General features: G+C 41.3%; 1 protein-coding gene across 1 annotated transcript in view; it reads left to right on the forward strand.

Annotated features, from left to right (window-relative positions):
- LOC141047806 (cytochrome P450 2K1-like) overlaps positions 1-18,536 on the forward strand; it is a 100,499-nt gene that overhangs the window by 18,164 nt on the left and 63,799 nt on the right. The window contains exons 3-4 of the mRNA XM_073543123.1: positions 2,497-2,646; positions 2,975-3,135. Coding sequence (XP_073399224.1) covers positions 2,497-2,646; positions 2,975-3,135 — 311 coding nt within the window. The remainder of the gene's footprint in view (positions 1-2,496; positions 2,647-2,974; positions 3,136-18,536) is intronic.

Consider the following 18,536-nt stretch of genomic DNA (forward strand, 5'->3'; position numbering starts at 1 on the left):
ACAGCATCACAATGAATTGTGAGATGGGGAGAACGCTCTCGGAGGCTTAGCAGCCTCCTCCACTAACCAATTAATTTCACATCAATATCTTATATCTTATGTCCTTCTCCCCCTCCTCCTTTTCATAAGTCCATTATAAGTCCCCCTTATTCCCATCCCAATCCCCCCAATATTGCCCGCTCCACCACCTCCATCACTGTCCTCTCCACCACCCCATTGTTCTCCCCCACCACCTCCATCATTGCACTCTCCAACAGCCCATTGTTCTCCCCCAATCCCATCATTGTCCTCTCCCCATCCCCATAATTTCAATCTCTACCACCCCATCATTGCCCTCCCCATCACCTCCATCATTTCCTCTCCACCACCCCAATCATTGTTCTCCCCACCACTCCCATAATTGCCCTCCCCAGCATCCCATCATTATCCTCTCCATCACCTCCATCATTGCCTTCTCCCTTACCACCCCATCAATGCCCTTTCCACCACCTCTCTCAATGCCTTCTCCCCACCACTGCCATCATTGCCCTCTCCAGCACCCCAATCATTGTTCTTCCCCACCACTTTCATCATCACACTCTCCCCACCCCATCATTGTTCTCCCCACTACCCCATCATTGCCCTTTCCACCTCCATCATTGCCTTCTCCCCCACCACCCCCATCATTGCCCTTTCTACCACCACCATCATTGCCTTTTCCCCCACCACCCCATCATTGCCCTTTCCACCACCTCTATCATTGCCTTCTCACCCACCACCCCCATCATTGCCCTTTCTAACACCACCATCATTGCCTTCTCCCCCACCACCCCATCATTTCTCTTTCTACCACCATCATTGCCTTCTCCCCCACCACCCCCATCATTGCCCTTTCTACCACAACCATCATTGCCTTTTCCCCCACCACCCCATCATTGCCCTTTCCACCACCTCTATCATTGCCTTCTCACCCACCACCCCCATCATTGCCCTTTCTACCACCACCATCATTGCCTTCTCCCCCACCACCCCATCATTGCTCTTTCTACCACCATCATTGCCTTCTCCCCCACCACCCCCATCATTGCTCTTTCCTTCACCTACATCACTGCATGTTCCTCATCCACCCTATCATTGCCCATGAAACCACCTCCATCATTGCCTACTCCCTCACCACCCCTACCATTGCCTCCTCCCCCACCACCACCATTGCCCTCTTCACCACCTTCATCATTTCCTCTCCACCAACCCAATCATTGTTCTCTCCCACCACTCCCATAATTGTGCTCTCCACCACCCCATCATTGTCCTTTTCTTCACCTCCATCATTGCTTTCTCCCGTACCACCCCATCATTGCTCTTTCCACCACCTCTATCATTGCCTTCTCCCCCACCACCCCATCATTGCCCATTCAACCACATCCATCATTGCCTCCTCCTTTACCACCCCCATAATTGCCTCATCCTCCACACCATCATTGCCCTTTCCACCATCCCCCATCATTGCGCTCTCCTAAACCTACATACACACACAATCACCGCTCACCTCTTCACACATACACAGAGTTAGAGCATCACTCACCTCTCTGCACACCCGGCAGCTGCAGCACACACACTCACAGACAGCACCATTCAACTATATGCACACATGCATACACATACACACACACTCACTCACACAGAGCACCACTCACCTCTTGGCATGTTTGCCACAGCCGCAGCATCACCGTCGCCGGCAGCCTCCTCTCTCTGGCACAGCCTCGCGAATGATGATGTCATCCAGCCACGCGACTGTGACAGGAAGTGCGCGTGGGAAGCAGGACGGATCCCTGCAGCTCCGCTCTGCTGCCATTTTCTCCTATAGGCAGCAAAGCTGCAGGGATTAATCCCTGCTCACCGCACAGGAGGGCAATCTGGCCAGGGCCCCCCCCAGAGCCTCGGGGCCAGAGAAATGGTCCAGATTTCCCTCATTATTAGCCCCCCTCCAGGGGCCCCCTTCCACCTCCGGGCCCCGATTCAGCCGCACTAGCTGCACATGCGGTATGTCTGCCCATGCTTCCTTCACCTTTTTCTTCTCCATCCTTTATCATTATCATCTTCATTTTACTTTTCTTCTTCCATTTCTTCTTCCTCATTCATCAGCTTCTTCTCCTACTTTTTTTTCTTCATTCTATCATAATTTTCTTAATTCTTTATTTTCCTGTTTTGTTTCCTTATCTTTCGATTTCTTTTTTTTTTGTAACTATCACATTTTTCTTTTTTTTATTCTCTTCTTCTTTCCTCTTAATTTTGCATCATTTTCTACTTTCTCATTATTAGTTTAATTATTATTGTGTATGGCAACTTCAATTGTCAATTTATATGCGTTTTCTTATTTTTGCTTTTCTTTTTAATCCAGTTTTTAAGTCACAGAATTAAACTACTTCATCTTACTAAAGAAACCACTTGCTGGATTGCTATTTTCTATTCAGTATGATTAATACTTACCAAAGTTTTTCATATTTAACTATATTTTAGGTATAATATTTGCTAATGGAGAAACATGGAAATCCATGAGGAGATTCACGATATCAACACTTCGAGACTTTGGAATGGGGAAGAAAAGTGTGGAAGCCAGAATTCAAGATGAATTAATGCCCCTTATAGAAAGTTTTAGATCTCACAATGGTAAGATACATCATTCACATTTATGGCATAGCTTTCATATACTCTTAACTTCTTGTCTGTTGCTTTCTACAACCCGGTCTACAGAATCCACATTGTCAATCTGCAACATAGTTAAACTACAATGTTATTCAGAGGGTTTTTGCAAATCCACATTCACATATAGTAGCGGGTACACCACAGTGTTGTTGTTTTAGTGATCAACTGTCATTACTCAAGGTAGTTTTAACCTAGGGTTACAAATGACCTTTAACATTGAGTAATTTTGTAATATTATTTAGGTTTTTTATTCGAATATTATTTTATTGTATATATATTTTTATTATTTTAGGAAAACCATTCGATACTCACATGCTGATAAACAGTGCAGTTTCCAATGTAATCTGCTCTATTATCTTTGGGAAAAGGTTTGAGTATGATGACCCAACGTTTCACAAATTAATCAAAATGTTAGATGAAAATGCCAAACTGGCCGGTACACCCGCAGTGCTGGTAAGAAAACCTTCAGATCTTATATCTAACCTTTTTAGTGAATTCTCAGAAGAGTAGTTTCAGGGTCACCTTTAGGACTAATTGTAGTGCAATCATGAGCTCAGGCAAATGGACCCAAACTTATCTCTTCGTTCTCACCCAATACCCTCCAGTTGTTTCATTTATGAAATAAAAGTGCCCTGTATAATAGATGATGATGCACAAACCTAGATCCCTAAAATGTTTCCTTACAATTCATGTATAATATCCAATTAGTATTCTGTTTCCCCTTTCTCAAATTTAATGGTTTACTGTACTGGAGCAGACCAGTCCTTCTCAGACACTCACCAGATATATACAGTTGGTACAAGATGAACATAATAGGGAGTTTATGGGAACTGGCCACTTTGCCCATTGGGGCGTAAAAATACCGTAATATTCTACAGCGCTCCTCAGAGACCGCAATTTCTCTTATCAGTTCTTGTTCCCAATGAGGTTCACAACCTAAATCTATTTCTCATTGACATACACACTAGGACCAATGAGCCTACCCGTATGGTTTTTACAGTATGGAAAGAAAGTAGAAACCCTAGAACAGTGTTTCTCAACTCCAGTCCTTAAGACCCACCAACAGGTGAAGTTTTCAGGATATCCTTCGCATTGCACAGGTGATTTCAACACCTGCTCAATCATTAATTCCATCACCTGTGCAATACTATGGAAATCCTGAAAACATGACCTGTTGGTGGGTCTTGAGGGCTGGAGTTGAGAAACACTGCCCTAGAGGAAACTCAGGCAAACCTACAAGGAGAACATACCAACTTAGGTCCCATTTACAAAAGCTTTGCATACAGTATGTTTTGTGCTTTTTTATTTGCTTGTTTTATTTGCAGATAGAACACATACCTATTATAGTCTATGACCTTTATCACATATCCAAAGTTATATCTGATTTTGATCCAATTTGCGAATAAAACTCATCCATTTCAGTGAATTTGTGCACTGTCCTTTTTTAACTGACTAATGATGGTAATGGTAATGATGGAATCTTAGGAAACCTGAATCTGTTCTTTTTTTCTCTTATGAGAAAAATGGACAACACACATGAATGGTTGAAAAAAAGATCCACGATGACCAAAAATGGAATACAAATTGGATCCACTACACTGACAAAACTTATGTAGAAAAAAAAACTGAACGGGGCCCATTTCAGAGAATACACTTGGCTGGGTTCTATCCTAGGCTCCTATTGATGTAGGTTGGAGCACCGCTGACTGGCCGAGCAGCTTCCATTATGCACCGTTATTGAACTGGTCTGTACTTTTTGTTGCAAGAAAATCTAAAGAGGAATTGTTGATTTCCACAGCTGTATAACTATTATCCCTTCCTCGGACCACTCCTTGGTCTACATAAGAAAGTACAGCAGAACATACAAGATCTGAAGAATTTTATTTCCCAATGTTCGATGAATCGACGATCGGATTTTGATGCAAATGACATCACAGGATTTATCGATGCATATCTTCTGAAACAGGAACAGGTGCGTTAATATGTTACCTTCATTTTGATTTATGCAGTCAAAAGGGTGTGATAAGAATTATTTTGGGAACATCTGAGGATTTTAATATCTATTTTGTCACGGTTGGTTTAGGCGACATGTGATCTTGTGGCTGAATGAAAAAGTAAGCCGGTAAATGTTGCACTACCACTCCCAGGTGCGGACACTGACAGCTTGGGTCCCCTGTGCAAGAAATGTGTCTGGGCCCCCCTCCTTTTATGGCGACAAAGCTATATACACTCACTGGCCACTTTATTAGGTACACCATGCTAGTAAGGGGTTGGACCCCCTTTTGCCTTCAGAACTGCCTCAATTCTTCGTGGCAGAGATTCAACAAGGTGCTGGAAGCATTCCTCAGAGATTTTGGACCATATTGACATGATGGCATCACACAGTTGGCGCAGATTTGTCGGCTGCACATCCCTGATGCGAATCTCCCGTTCCACCACATCCCAAAGATCCTCTATTGGATTGAGATCTGGTGACTGAGGAGGCCATTTGAGTACAGTAAACTCATTGTCATGTTCAAGAAACCAATCTGAGATGATTCGAGCTTTATGACATGGCGCATTATCCTGCTGAAAGTAGCCATCAGATGTTGGGTACATTGTGGTCATAAAGGGATGGACATGGTCAGCAACAATACTCAGGTAGGCTGTGGCGTTGCAATGATGCTCAATTGGTACCAAGGGGCCCAAAGAGTGCCCAGAAAAAATTCCCCACACCATGACACCACCACCACCAGCCTGAACCGTTGATACAAGGCAGGATGGATCCATGCTTTCATGTTGTTTACGCCAAATTCTGACCCTACCATCCGAATGTCGCAGCAGAAATCGAGACTCATCAGACCAGGCAACGTTTTTCCAATCTTCTACTGTCCAATTTCGATGAGCTTGTGCAAATTGTAGCCTCAGTTTCCTGTTCTTAGCTGAGAGGAGTGGTACCCAGTGTGGTCTTCTGCTGCTGTAGCCCATCTGCCTCAAAGTTCGACGCACTGTGCGTTCAGAGATGCTCTTCTGCCTACCTTGGTTGTAACGGGTGGCAATTTGAGTCACTGTTGCCTTTCTATCAGCTCGAACCAGTCTGCCCATTCTCCTCTGACCTCTGGCATCAACATGGCATTTCCGGCCACAGAACTGCCGCTCACTGGATTTTTTTTCTTTTTCGGACCATTCTCTGTAAACCCTAGAGATGGTTGTGCGTGAAAATCCCAGTAGATCAGCAGTTTCTGAAATTCTCAGACCAGCCCTTCTGGCACCAACAATCATGCCACGTTCAAAGGCACTCAAATCACCTTTCTTCCCCATACTGATGCTCGGTTTGAACTGCAGGAGATTGTCTTGACCATGTCTACATGCCTAAATGCACTGAGTTGCCGCCATGTGATTGGCTGATTAGAAATTAAGTCTTAACACACAGTTGGACAGGTGTACCTAATAAAGTGGCCAGTGAGTGTATATATATATATGCATATATATATATATATATATATATATATAAGTATCTGTATATATATATGTATATATATGTATATATATACTGTATATGTGTATATATATATATATATATATGTGTGTGTATATATATATATATATATATATCAGCAGTATATATATATATATATATATCAGATCCAGGTTCTGATATAATGGAATTGATATCCATAGTGAACACTAAGTTCAGAAAATGGATACAGCAGATATCTATACCGTCCTCTTTTGTTAGATGTACAGCTGGTACAGAAAGTACTCATACCCCTTTAAATCTTTCTCTCTTTGTTTCGTTGCAGCCATTTGGTAAATTCAAAAAAATTCATTTTTTTCTCATTAATGTACACTCTGCACCCCATCTTGACTGAAAAAAACAGAAATGTAGAAATTTTTGTAAATTTATTAAAAAAGAAAAACTGAAATATCACATGGTCCTAAGTATTCAGACCATTTGCTCAGTATTGAGTGAAAGCACCCTTTTGAGCTAGTCCAGCCATGAGTCGTCTTGGGAATTCTGCAACAAGCTTTTCACACCTGGATTTGGGGATCCTCTGCCATTCTTCCTTGCAGATCCCTTCAAGTTCTGTCAGGTTGAATGGTGAACGTTGGTGGACAGCCATTTTTAGGTCTCTTCAGAGATGCTCAATTGGGTTTAGGTCAAGGCTCTGGCTGAGCCGGTCAAGAATGGTCACAGAGTTGTTCTGAAGCCACTCTTTTGTTATTTTAGCTGTGTGCATAGGGTCATTGTCTTGTTGGAAGGTGAGTCTTTGACCAAGTTTGAGGTCCAGAGCACTCTGGAAGAGTTTTTCATCCAGGATATCTCTCTACCTGGCCGAATTCATGTTTCCTTCAATTGCAACCAGTCATCCTGTCCCTGCAGCTGAAAAACATCCCCAATAGCTTGTTGCTGCCACCACCATATTTCACTGTTGGGATTGTATTGGGCAGGTGATGAGCAGTGCCTGGCTTTCTCCACAGATACCGCTTAGAATGATCACCAAAAAATTCTGTTTTCGTCTCATTACACCAGAGAATCTTATTTCTCATAGTCTGGGAGTCCTTCATGTGTTTTCTTTTTAGCAAACTCTATATGGGCTTTCAAATGTTTGGCACTGAGGAGAGTGTTGTGATTGAGTCACCGGAGGAGGAAAACAAAATATAAGCTAAGTCCAGAAAAACCGAGAGGTTGGTAACTAGCGGATTGCAGACCCCTGATCCTAAACACACAACTAACAGCAGCCGTGGGGGGTTCCTACGGTGATCCTAGACCCCGCGATCACAGCCGGAGGACTAAATAAACCTAAAGAAAGAAAGGGGAAATCTAAACTGCACCAGAGCAGACCCCAAAGCAATAGGCAGCCCCCAACAAGTATTGACGGTGAAAACAGAAGAAAGCACAAACATAGATAGAAAGACAGACTGAGCAAACGATGGGACCCGTACTAACTGGATAGGACAGGACAGAAAAGCTGCTGTCTGCAATCACGCAAAAACCCTGCCAAAAAATCATGCCAACCGACTGATAAGAAAAAGATCCTGAAGTCACTAGACTTCCAAATACCTATATCAGCTCTCAGGTAATTCCTGCAAACAAAGCAAAAAGGGCAAGTGATCAGGGACCAAAAATGGAGTCCAGCCAGTCCTAGTCAGGGTTGGCTGAAAACATGCACTAAGTAAACCAGACAAAATCTCAAGAAACAACAGAAGAGCAAACTTAGCTTTTAGAAGACTGGAACAAACTGGAGGCCAGAGCTCAGAACAGAGAAGTATCACCAGCAACCCAGCAGGGCGTCGGCAGCCTTATATCCACTCAGAAACTCAGGATGTCCAATCACACTCCGCCTGATCTGATGACAAGTCTCTCCCAGCCTGATCAGCCTTAATACCTCCCTTCACCAGCAGAGGGAGCTCATCGGACATCAGAGGTGAAGGAGAAAATGTGCTCATAACAGGAGAGGCTTCCGTCGGGCCACTCTGCCATAAAGGCCCGACTGGAGGAGAGCTGCAGTGATAGTTGACTTTGTGGAACTTTCTCCCATCTCCCTACTGCATCTTTGGAGCTCAGCCACAGTGATCTTGGGGTTCTTCTTTACCTTTCTCACCAAGGCTCTTCTCCCACGATTGCTCAGTTTGCCTGGATGGCCAGGTCTAAGTAGACTTCTGGTGGTCCAAAACTTCTTCCAGTTAAGGATTATGGAGGCCACTGTGCTCTTAGGAACCTTGAGTACTGCAGAAATTCTTTTGTAACCTTGGTGCAGTGCCTCCTCCCGAATCTTGCTGCAAGCTGTAGTGGGATGCAGGAGGATCTTCCTCTTCTGCCAGTTGTCAACTCTGGAAACCCCTGTCCATGCTCCGTACACACTCACAAGAGATGGTGTTGAAATAATTAGCAGGTTTATTTACAGAAGAATAAATATTGGTAAATTCAGAGGGCATAACAAGGCACAGTAAAGCATATACGTATCATCACACTATCTATGAAAGAGGTTCAAAATGTACTTTGTAGTAGGTTTGAATGTTAATGACAAACAAAGTTGCACTCTGTAGTGCTACAGCATGTAAACTTAAAATATATGAAACTTGAATTTCTTTACTGCTGTAGATAATAAGAGATATTTAGCACATAATTTGGCCAATTCATGCATGCCCAGCAACCAACGACAAAGCGATCCAATTGTGGAGCTAATTTTTATTCCAAGATCTGTTGATTAAACTATACTCTGTTTGATAACCCTTTAAGTAACGCAACTTTCATGACAAAGGCCCTAAAGTAACACTACAGTTAAACAAGTAAGAAATTCTTTTGTGATTTTTCATAGTTTTTCTTACGTAAAAGAAGTGTACTTAAGAAACCTGAGGTACTGTAGAAAAGGGCAGGGAAACACTTTTTCAGAGATACCTTGCTGTCATTACCTGATGCTCTGTTACAAAAAACTCATGTTGTATTCATATGTAAATTAAACTTACAAGTTCAGTGGTAGGCGTATCAGCGCACTTGCAGTCCTTGACTCCTCTTTGCTTCTCTGCGCCAGCTCTACCCCTGCTTCTTGATCGATTAACAGTAGAGATATGCTCTGCTGCCGGATGTCACCTCTGCTCTCCACTCAGGGGTGGCACCAGCAGAAAGAATCAAGGAGGAACCAAGGACTGCAAGTGCAATGATACGCCCACTGATGCACTTGTGAGCCCAATTTGCATATAAATAAAACATGAATTTTGACAAAACAGGGCACCAGATAAGGACAGAATAGGTAAAGTTGGAAATGTATTTCCCCGCACTGTCCTCCAATGTGGGAATACCAGCTGGTGATACCACTTGGTTTGAATTGTGTAACTGCCGCTGGTTTCTCTCTTCTTTTTTTTTTTTTCCTTTATGTGAGGTGGTTTCTAAGAAACAATACTAGAAACATCCAGAGAACAGTTAATCTGGATATTAAGTTGTGTGTTTAAAAATTATGTGTAAATCAGTATCTTTAGTTACTCATTATGTGCTGTTTACGTCATACAGTCATATGTTAAAGTTTGGGCACCCCTATTAATGTTAACCTTTTTTCTTTATAACAATTTTGGTTTTTGCAACAGCTATTTCAGTTTCATATATCTAATAACTGATGGACTCAGTTATATTTCTGGATTCAAATGAGGTTTTTTGTACTAACAGAAAATGTGCAATCTGCATTTAAACAAAATTTGACCAGTGCAAAAGTATGGGCACGCTTATTATTTTCTTGATTTGAACACTCTTAACTACTTTTTACTGACTTCCTGAGGCACTAAATTGGTTTTGTAACCTCATTGAGCTTTGAACTTCATAGCCAGGTGTATCAAATCATGAGAAAAGGTATTTAAGGTGGCCACTTGCAAGTAGTTCTCCTATTTGATTCTCCTATGAAGAGTGACATCATGGGCTCCTCAAAACAACTCTCAAATGATCTGAAATTAAAGATTATTCAACATAGCTTTTCAGGGGAAGGATACAAAAAGTTGTCTCAGAGATTTAACCTGTCAATTTCCACTGTGAGGAACATAGTAAGGAAATGGAAGAACACAGGTACAGTTCTTGTTAAGCCCAGAAGTGGCAGGCCAAGAAAAATATCAGAAAGGCAGAGAAGAAGAATGGTGAGAACAGTCAAGGACAATCCACAGACCACCTCCAAAGACCTGCAGCATCATCTTGCTGCAGATGGTGTCACTGTACATCGGTCAACAATACAGCGCACTTTGCACAAGGAGAAGCTGTATGGGAGAGTGATGCGAAAGAAGCCGTTTTTGCAAGCACGCTACAAACAGAGTCGCCTAAGGTATGCAAAAGCACATTTGGACAAGCCGGTTACATTTTGAAAGAAGGTCCTGTGGACTGATGAAACAAAGATTGAGCTGTTTGGTCATACAAAAAGGCGTTATGCATGGAGGCTAAAAAAGCACAGCATTCCAAGAAAAACACTTGCTACCCACAGTAAAATTTGGTGGAGGTTCCATCATGCTTTGGGGCTGTATGGCCAATGCCGTCACCGGGAATCTTGTTAAAGTTGAGGGTTGCATGGATTCAACTCAGTATCAGCAGATTCTTGACAATAATGTGCAAGAATCAGTGACGAAATTGAAGTTACGCAGGGGATGGATATTTCAGCAAGACAATGATCCAAAACACCGCTCCAAATCTACTCAGGCATTCATGCAGAGGAACAATTACAATGTTCTGGATTGGCCATCCCAGTCCCCAGACCTGAATATCATTGAACATCTGTGGGATGATTTGAAGCGGGCTGTCCATGCTCGGCGACCATCATACTTAACTGAACTGGAATTGTTTTGTAAACAGGAATGGTCACAAATACCTTCATCCAGGATCCAGGAACTCATTAATAGCTACAGGAAGCGACTAGAGGCTGTTATTTTTGCAAAAGGAGGATCTACGAAATATTAATGTCACTTTTATGTTGAGGTGCCCATACTTTTGCACCGGTCAAATTTTGTTTAAATGCAGATTGCACATTTTCTGTTAGTACAATAAACCTCATTTGAATCCAGAAATATAACTGAGTCAATCAGTTATTAGATATATGAAACTGAAATAGCTGTTGCAAAAAACAAAATTGTTATAAAGAAAAAAGTTAACATTAATAGGGGTGCCCAAACTTTAACATATGACTGTATTTGCTGTTTTTAATTTTTTGCTCTAATCTATTATTTCACAGCCATGATCAGTGACTACTTGCAAGGAGAGTCTGAAATTCAGTGCCAACCTTGGCAGGAACATGTTGCTACTTTGTCCTTCCTCTTTCTTTTTCTGGTAGCTCTCCAGCCTTGATTGACCTCAGGGGAACAGCAGAGTCCATGTTGAGGTGAAAGTAGGTCACAGTCCCCTGTTGCAGAAATTCTTTGCTTAAAGCCCTTTTAACAGCTCCCATGTTCTATGCTAACAATGGGTGCTTTTGTTCTTTAAAAACACAGATAAAGTAACCTCGTCTTGGCCCTTCAAGTTTTGACGGACCTCATGGACGCATCCTCTGCAGGGTCCTAGACCTAACTGACTTTTCTCCACCTTATGTTCTGCCACCTGTTTTCCCTGCTTCAAGGGGGACTAAGTCACTACAGACTGGTCAGTGACTGCTACTTTTAGCTGCTACCAAAATTGTTATGACTATGACATTTTTACTAAGGCACAGGATCTGCAAGATGTAATCAGAACAAATGTTCACTGAATATAAAGCAATTCACATAATGGTTACAGCCTCCCAATGAGGCTACAATCTTGGTAGTTGCACCCAGTATTGAGGCACAGACCTTGGTGGTTACATATCTCCTGACCAATGTTTATGCTGGAGTTTGTTGATGTCTCTTCCATACTGATGCACTTAGTTGTCAAATATGGCCTGCTTCAATGATATCACAAATTGCCTTAGCACTTCCCATTCAGACAGCTATAGTCATGAGAACATTTCTGTGACAACCTGTTTCAGGTTAAAAAAATGTTAAGCAAAACGGGAAGGTGCCTACCATATAAGAAACAGAAGAAGGCTATAATTGCCAAGATGCAGCTGATTATAGTAACATGGGGAATATTTGTGTTTTTTACTTTTAGGAGTCAACAAAAGCTCATACATTATTTGATGAAGAAAATCTACTTGTTACTGTCCTGGATCTCTTCAATGCTGGAACTGAAACTACATCTACAACGATCCACTGGGGACTTTTATTGATGATGAAGTATCCGGAGATTCAAAGTAATTCTTACTTTATTTCTAAAAGTTACATAAAACTGTAGGTGAAAAGCCACAGTCTATAAAGACCACCAGATCATGCCTTCATGAAGGCTATCACTTTACCCAGATTTTCTGCTATTTTTTCACTTTTGCATCATATTCCTTATACTGTATAATGGCCGCCTTTTTGGTGACCGAACCTTGTAGAAGTCAATTTTTAAATGCAATTTTACTATTTGTATAAACAAATCAATTAAGTTGAAGTAATTCTAGTATATGTTTTTTTGCATTTATTGCATGTTTTATATTTTCTAATGTTTTAGCATGATGCTACCACCAACCCTAGACAGGGATATGTAATTTTTGATAAAGTGTGACATTTAGATTTCACCGAAAACACCTTTTTTCATAGCCAATAAAAATCCATGTTTTAGCCTCTTCAAGCCTTAGAACTTTGTTATATTAAGGAGTATACCGGGAATTCTTGATGTAATCTCCAGCCGTCCAATAGAGAATGAATGGAGCCGCAGTGCCCATGCTTGATCTTCACTCCATTTAAAGAGAACCTGTCATGTTCCCAAATGCTATTAACCTGCAGATATAAGGTTAATCTGCAGGTTAATAGGATTCCAAAGTAAATTTTTAAGTGCAATTTTGGGTGGTTCTCTCAAATAGGTTTCACTATTATTTTTTATCCAATTGTCAAATAAGTTAAAGTAATTCTAGTATAGATTTTTTTGCATTTATTATTTTGTATTTTCCAATGTTTTAGCACGATGCTGCCACCCACCCTAGACAAAGGGGACATGTGATTTTTGGTGGAGTATGACATTTAGATTTAAACTAAAATAACTTTTTTCATATCTAATAAAAGTCCATGTTTTAGTCTAATCAAACTTTAGAACTTTCTTATACGAAGTAGTATACTGAAATTCTAGATATAATCTCCAACAGTCCAACAAAGAATGAATGGAGTGGCAGTGCCCATGCTTGATCCCGGCTCCATTTAAAGAGAACCTTTTATGTTCACAAATGCTATTAATCTGCAGATATAAGGTTAATCTGCAGGTTAATTGATCTCCAAAGCTGACCGGCCGCTGCACTGAAAGCTCTTCTACTGGGAGGAAAAGAAGTTTATTCCTCTCAGCAGCCTCTGGCTTTCAGTCATAGAGTCGCATCCTATAATCTGTTAAGTAAATGCATTGGTATTGTTGTGCTATTGCAAAATGTAGCAAAATATATTTTCTTTTGCTTTATAGAGAAGGTACAGGAGGAAATTAAAACACATATTAAACCAGGACAGCTGCCGACAGCTGAAGATCGGAAGAAAATGCCTTATACTGATGCAGTAATACATGAAATACAAAGGTTTGGCAATATTGTGCCATTGAACCTGTCACACTCAACTCCAACTGATGTGTATTTGCGGGGTTACCTTATCCCAAAAGTGAGTTTATACATAAAAAAAAGCCCTTAAACTCAAGTACTGCCTGTGTTTACTTATTAGTATAAAGTACTGCTATGGGGTCTAAAGCCACCCCAATAATCTCATTTTTTTTTTAAATGAAATGTATGTAATAAATAAAAGATATCTGTTTTTTTATTGTTCACAGGGTACAGAGGTTATTCCATCCCTGACATCAGTACTCTATGACAAGACTCAGTGGAAAACTCCCAATGATTTCAATCCCAATCACTTCTTGGATGAAAATGGGAAATTTGTCCGACATGATGCATTTATGCCGTTCTCAGCAGGTAAGTAATGAGGATCATTTAGATGAAAAAAATAAATAATTTTACATGTCACTCAACTGACAAAACACTGCATAACAGAATGACTATATTTTACCAGGAATAATATGTTTTCTAAATCTCATATTTTTCCTTCAAAAAGTTAAAAAATGTTCTATGATCTTTTTAAGATGTTCAGCATATGCATGAACACGTTGTAATTTTTTTTGCAATATACCCTAGCATAATAATAATAATAGTAGTAATAATTTCATTTATATAGCGCCAACATTTTCTGCAGCACTTTACAATTATGCGGGGACGTGTACAGATAATAAAAACAATACAAAGTAACACATAGTTCAACAGTTACAGGAGGAGTGAGGGCCTTGCTAGCAAGTTTACAATGAGGAGATAGAGGGGACACAATAGGTAGAACGTGCTTGTTATGTATGATCCAGCCATCATTATAATAAATAAGGCTTTTCATATAAAGCTGAACGATCCAGTCATCAGCCAGTATCTGTTTACGTGCAGTTACTATGTGCTATTGGGTGTATGGAGGATATGGAGACAGCTGAATAGTAGGGAGCAGATTATGATTAACATTTAGAAGGAGGGAACAGGGGAGAGTTAGGTTGGTGAGTTGAGGTGATAGGCCTGTCTAGAGAGATTTTCTTTTACAGCATGTTTAAAAATATGGGGGCTAGATATTAGTCGAATTGTTTAGGGTAGCGCATTCAAGAACACTGTTGCAGCATGAGAGAAGTCTTGGAAATGGAGGTGCAAGGTTTGGATTATGGCGAATGTTAGCCTTAGATCAGTTGCAAAACGGAGGGCAAGGGTAGGGTGATAGACAGAAATGAGTGATGAGATGAAGGGTGGTGCAGAACTGTGGAGAGTTTTGAGGGGAAGAGAATTAAGTTTTTATTGTACTCTGTGGAGAATGGGTAAATAGTGCACAAGGTGGAGGCATTGTTGAAGTGGCTGGATCGAAATATGACCCTGGCTGTCACATTCAGGATGGATTATAGAGGAGAAAATTTAGTTAGGGGAGACCAATCAGCACAGAGTTGCAGTAGTCCAGAGGAGAATGAATACGAGTGACAGTAAGTGTTTTTGCCGTTTCAGTGGTGAGGAAAGGTCAAATTATAGAGATGTTTTTAAGATACACGTACCATTAGCGAGTGATTGAATATAGTGGATAAAGGAAAGTTCTGTGTTAAATATGACAGCGAGTACATTTCCCAAAATCTTCATTGTGTTTTTGTTCACCTGGGGCAACAATTCAGTTTGCTTCTCTGACCCCTTGATAAAATACCATGACCAAGGCAGAGTTGTTTGACTGAGATCCCCCAAACATATAAAAGAGTAGGAACCGGTGGTTAAAAATGTCATGACTCATGATATGTTGCTTGGTCATGCTCTCAGGTACTTTAGCTCATGAAGATCAACATTCATTTTTAAATAGCATAGCCATATCTGGGGCAAAGAAAGGGAGCAAAGTCAAACTTTTCATCCCTTTTCAAGAACTTGCTCTTCAATTGGCATCCTTGTGGAGGATGAAGTATTGTCATAATATTCTTTGTAAGCTGGGGCATGGTCTAGATATGAAACATCTTGGAGTCATGAGCAAGAAACATTCAGTCAACAATGCTTTCCAGGGGGTTCTAGTAAACTTATGTGACTTCGTGGAGGTTTCTTTTTTTTACAGGCTTGTAGTCTTTTAGAGAAAGTTAGAAAGTATGAATTATGTCTAATTTATTTAATTACTACAAGTGTTAGAGTCAAAATCTACTTTCAACATGATATTGTTAGCTCACTTATCCCATTTCTGCAGGAAGAAGAGCTTGCGCTGGGGAAAGTTTGGCCAAGATGGAACTTTTTCTGTTTTTTACTGGACTTCTTCAAGCATTTACTCTCTATCCGCCTCCAGGAGTTTCCAGAGAAGACCTCAGTCTCAAGCCTCGTGTTGGATTCACATTAGTCCCCACATCATACATGACTTGTGCAAAGCCAAATTATTAGTTTGGTGTGAAACAGAGACAACACAGAGACTGATGTTTTTGCTTGATTATATTTTAATATATTTAATGTTGCTCTTTCTTTTAAAGCTCCCAAACCTTAGAAGAGTAAATCTTTCAATGATCTCCTATTATCTTAATGGTCGATTTAAACTAATGAAATCTTGTTTAGTTTTAGTAAACGCTTATAGGATTTTTTTAGATTAGGGGTATCTTCTGGCAAAAATCTAAATGTTTATGTGCTGTAACTGCGCATAGTTTATATTTTGTAAGATTTTTTTTTTTTGCTTTTTCCTGACTTTTTTTTCTGGGACACAAAATAGAACTTTTAGGATCCCCATACACATTAGGTTAAAGTTGGACAAACATATAATCCTTAAAGGGGTCTTCGTTACCGTAAAATGATGTCAGGAGATAAAAAGTATGGTCATAATCAAGGTAAATGCTGTAAGCCCTTCTCGTCTGTTTCCATTAAAAAGTTAAACACCAAACATACAGTACATATATTTTGGGACAACAGGAGAGATAGTTGTTGGTCGATTGGGTGTTGTCTGACCTTTTTCTAGGTTTATCGGCACTTGTAGATCACTAATCAGGGTCTTTGGGCCGTTCTCCATTTGCATAATAATGCAAATATTCAGGAAAGTGAAGTCCTGCAAATGGTCATTATACCCAATGGCATAAGACATAAGACAGAGAAAAGTTCTCTAACGTGCCTCCAGCTATAGGAACATATTGTAATTGCTGCTGTTATTATTGCTCAAACATGCAGGGCAATAATGTAGATATATAGAAATGTATCTCCTCATATCAGAATATTATTGTATGTAAAAAATAATAATACTATTAAGGTCTATAGCTAGAGAAAATTCTCTTATACATTATAGTTGAATCCTGGGAAAGACATTACTAAAAAATTAATTATTTAAAGGGAGTCTATCAGCCCAAACTGACATTATAAAGTAAGCATATATCTTTGTAAAGGATATAACCCCTATAAAAAAAATCAAACATTTAATGTTCTAATAGCTGCTTCTGTTCTGTAGAACCTAAAGCATAAGCAATTGGGGGGCTTACTGAACCATTACACCCACTAGTTTTGCATGCTCCTGTTACTGGTGATCAATAGCGCTGGCTGCATTGTCTGCAGTGAAAGCTCAAGAAAGCCTGTGCTGTAATTCAGCAGTAACAGAGGTGGGAGCATATGTAAGGTTAGTTTCATACTAGCGTTTGGCAGGGCTGCGGATGGCAGCCTAATTCCTTCTTGCTGCCTCCGTTAAATGCTGCCCACCTCTTCATTTTGCTCCGCCTACATCTGCATGCGTCCTGCGTACCCTATCTTTAACATTGGGTGCGCAGGCCATGCAATGTATGGTGATGCTGTCGCATCCGCAAGCATCGTTTTGATGCATCAGCCGACCGCAACAAAATGCAGCTTGCTGCGTTGGGCGCAGCTTAGCGCAGCATCAAAACGATGCATGCTGATGCGTTAACATACATCCGCATGGCCTTTGTACCCATTGTTAAAGATAGGGTACGCAGGACGCATGCAGATGTAGGCAAAGCTAAAGGAAGAGGTGCGGCAGTGGGCGGGGCTTAGCGGAGGAAGAAAGGAAAAAGTAGGCTGCCATCCGCAGCGTTGCAAAACGCTAGCGTGAATTCAGCCTAAAGCAGGTAAACGGATGCAGTAACGCAGAGGCACAGATCAAGGGTTAACAAGAGTGCGGTTTAATTAACAATAATGAACTCCTCGCAGGGAGATAACAGGAAGGGGGAAACAGGTTAAACTGTGTAATTGTGGTTCAACACAACAGTCTTTCTATCAACTTTAACTTATTTTGACTCCGCTGTCAATTATTTGCTTGCAGTCCGATGGATGATGGGTTGCCAGCAGAGGCCGACACTGCGTCTTCAGGCTTCCCCGCCCAACACACAGTCTCATTTCTGGCGGCAGCGGGTAGTCACTGGTTTTGCCCTTTGAGACCCTAGTCCACTGAACTGCAGAGCTGAAGTGTGAAGCTCTGTACAAGTTTCTGCTCGGCGTGTGCTCCCCTGCGCACTCACCGATAACTGGATGCACGCACCCCGGTGTTTCACTTGGCGCTCGCCCCTCAATACACCCGTGGGTACCTGAATACCCACACCACACTGCTTCACTCGGGGCGCGTCTCTCTGTGCACCCACTAGTAGCTGGGAGTCCTCCTTGAACCCTTACCGGATCTCTGCTCTGCGCTTCAACTTGCTACGCAGTGCGCAGCTGGTCCCTACTCTCTATTCCCTCCGGTAGCAACTCTCTGCCTTTTCCTGTGTTCGACTCTCCTTCTTCCCCTTGCTTACCACGCCCCTTCTCTCAAGGTCGTGGGTCCTGCCCGGCTCCCATTTCCTTCCCCCTGCAACACTGGACGTGGCC

The sequence above is a fragment of the Dendrobates tinctorius genome, unplaced genomic scaffold, assembly GCF_039654945.1.
Source record: "Dendrobates tinctorius isolate UK_male_01 unplaced genomic scaffold, ASM3965494v1 ptg000129l, whole genome shotgun sequence".
Lineage (NCBI taxonomy): Eukaryota > Metazoa > Chordata > Amphibia > Anura > Dendrobatidae > Dendrobates > Dendrobates tinctorius.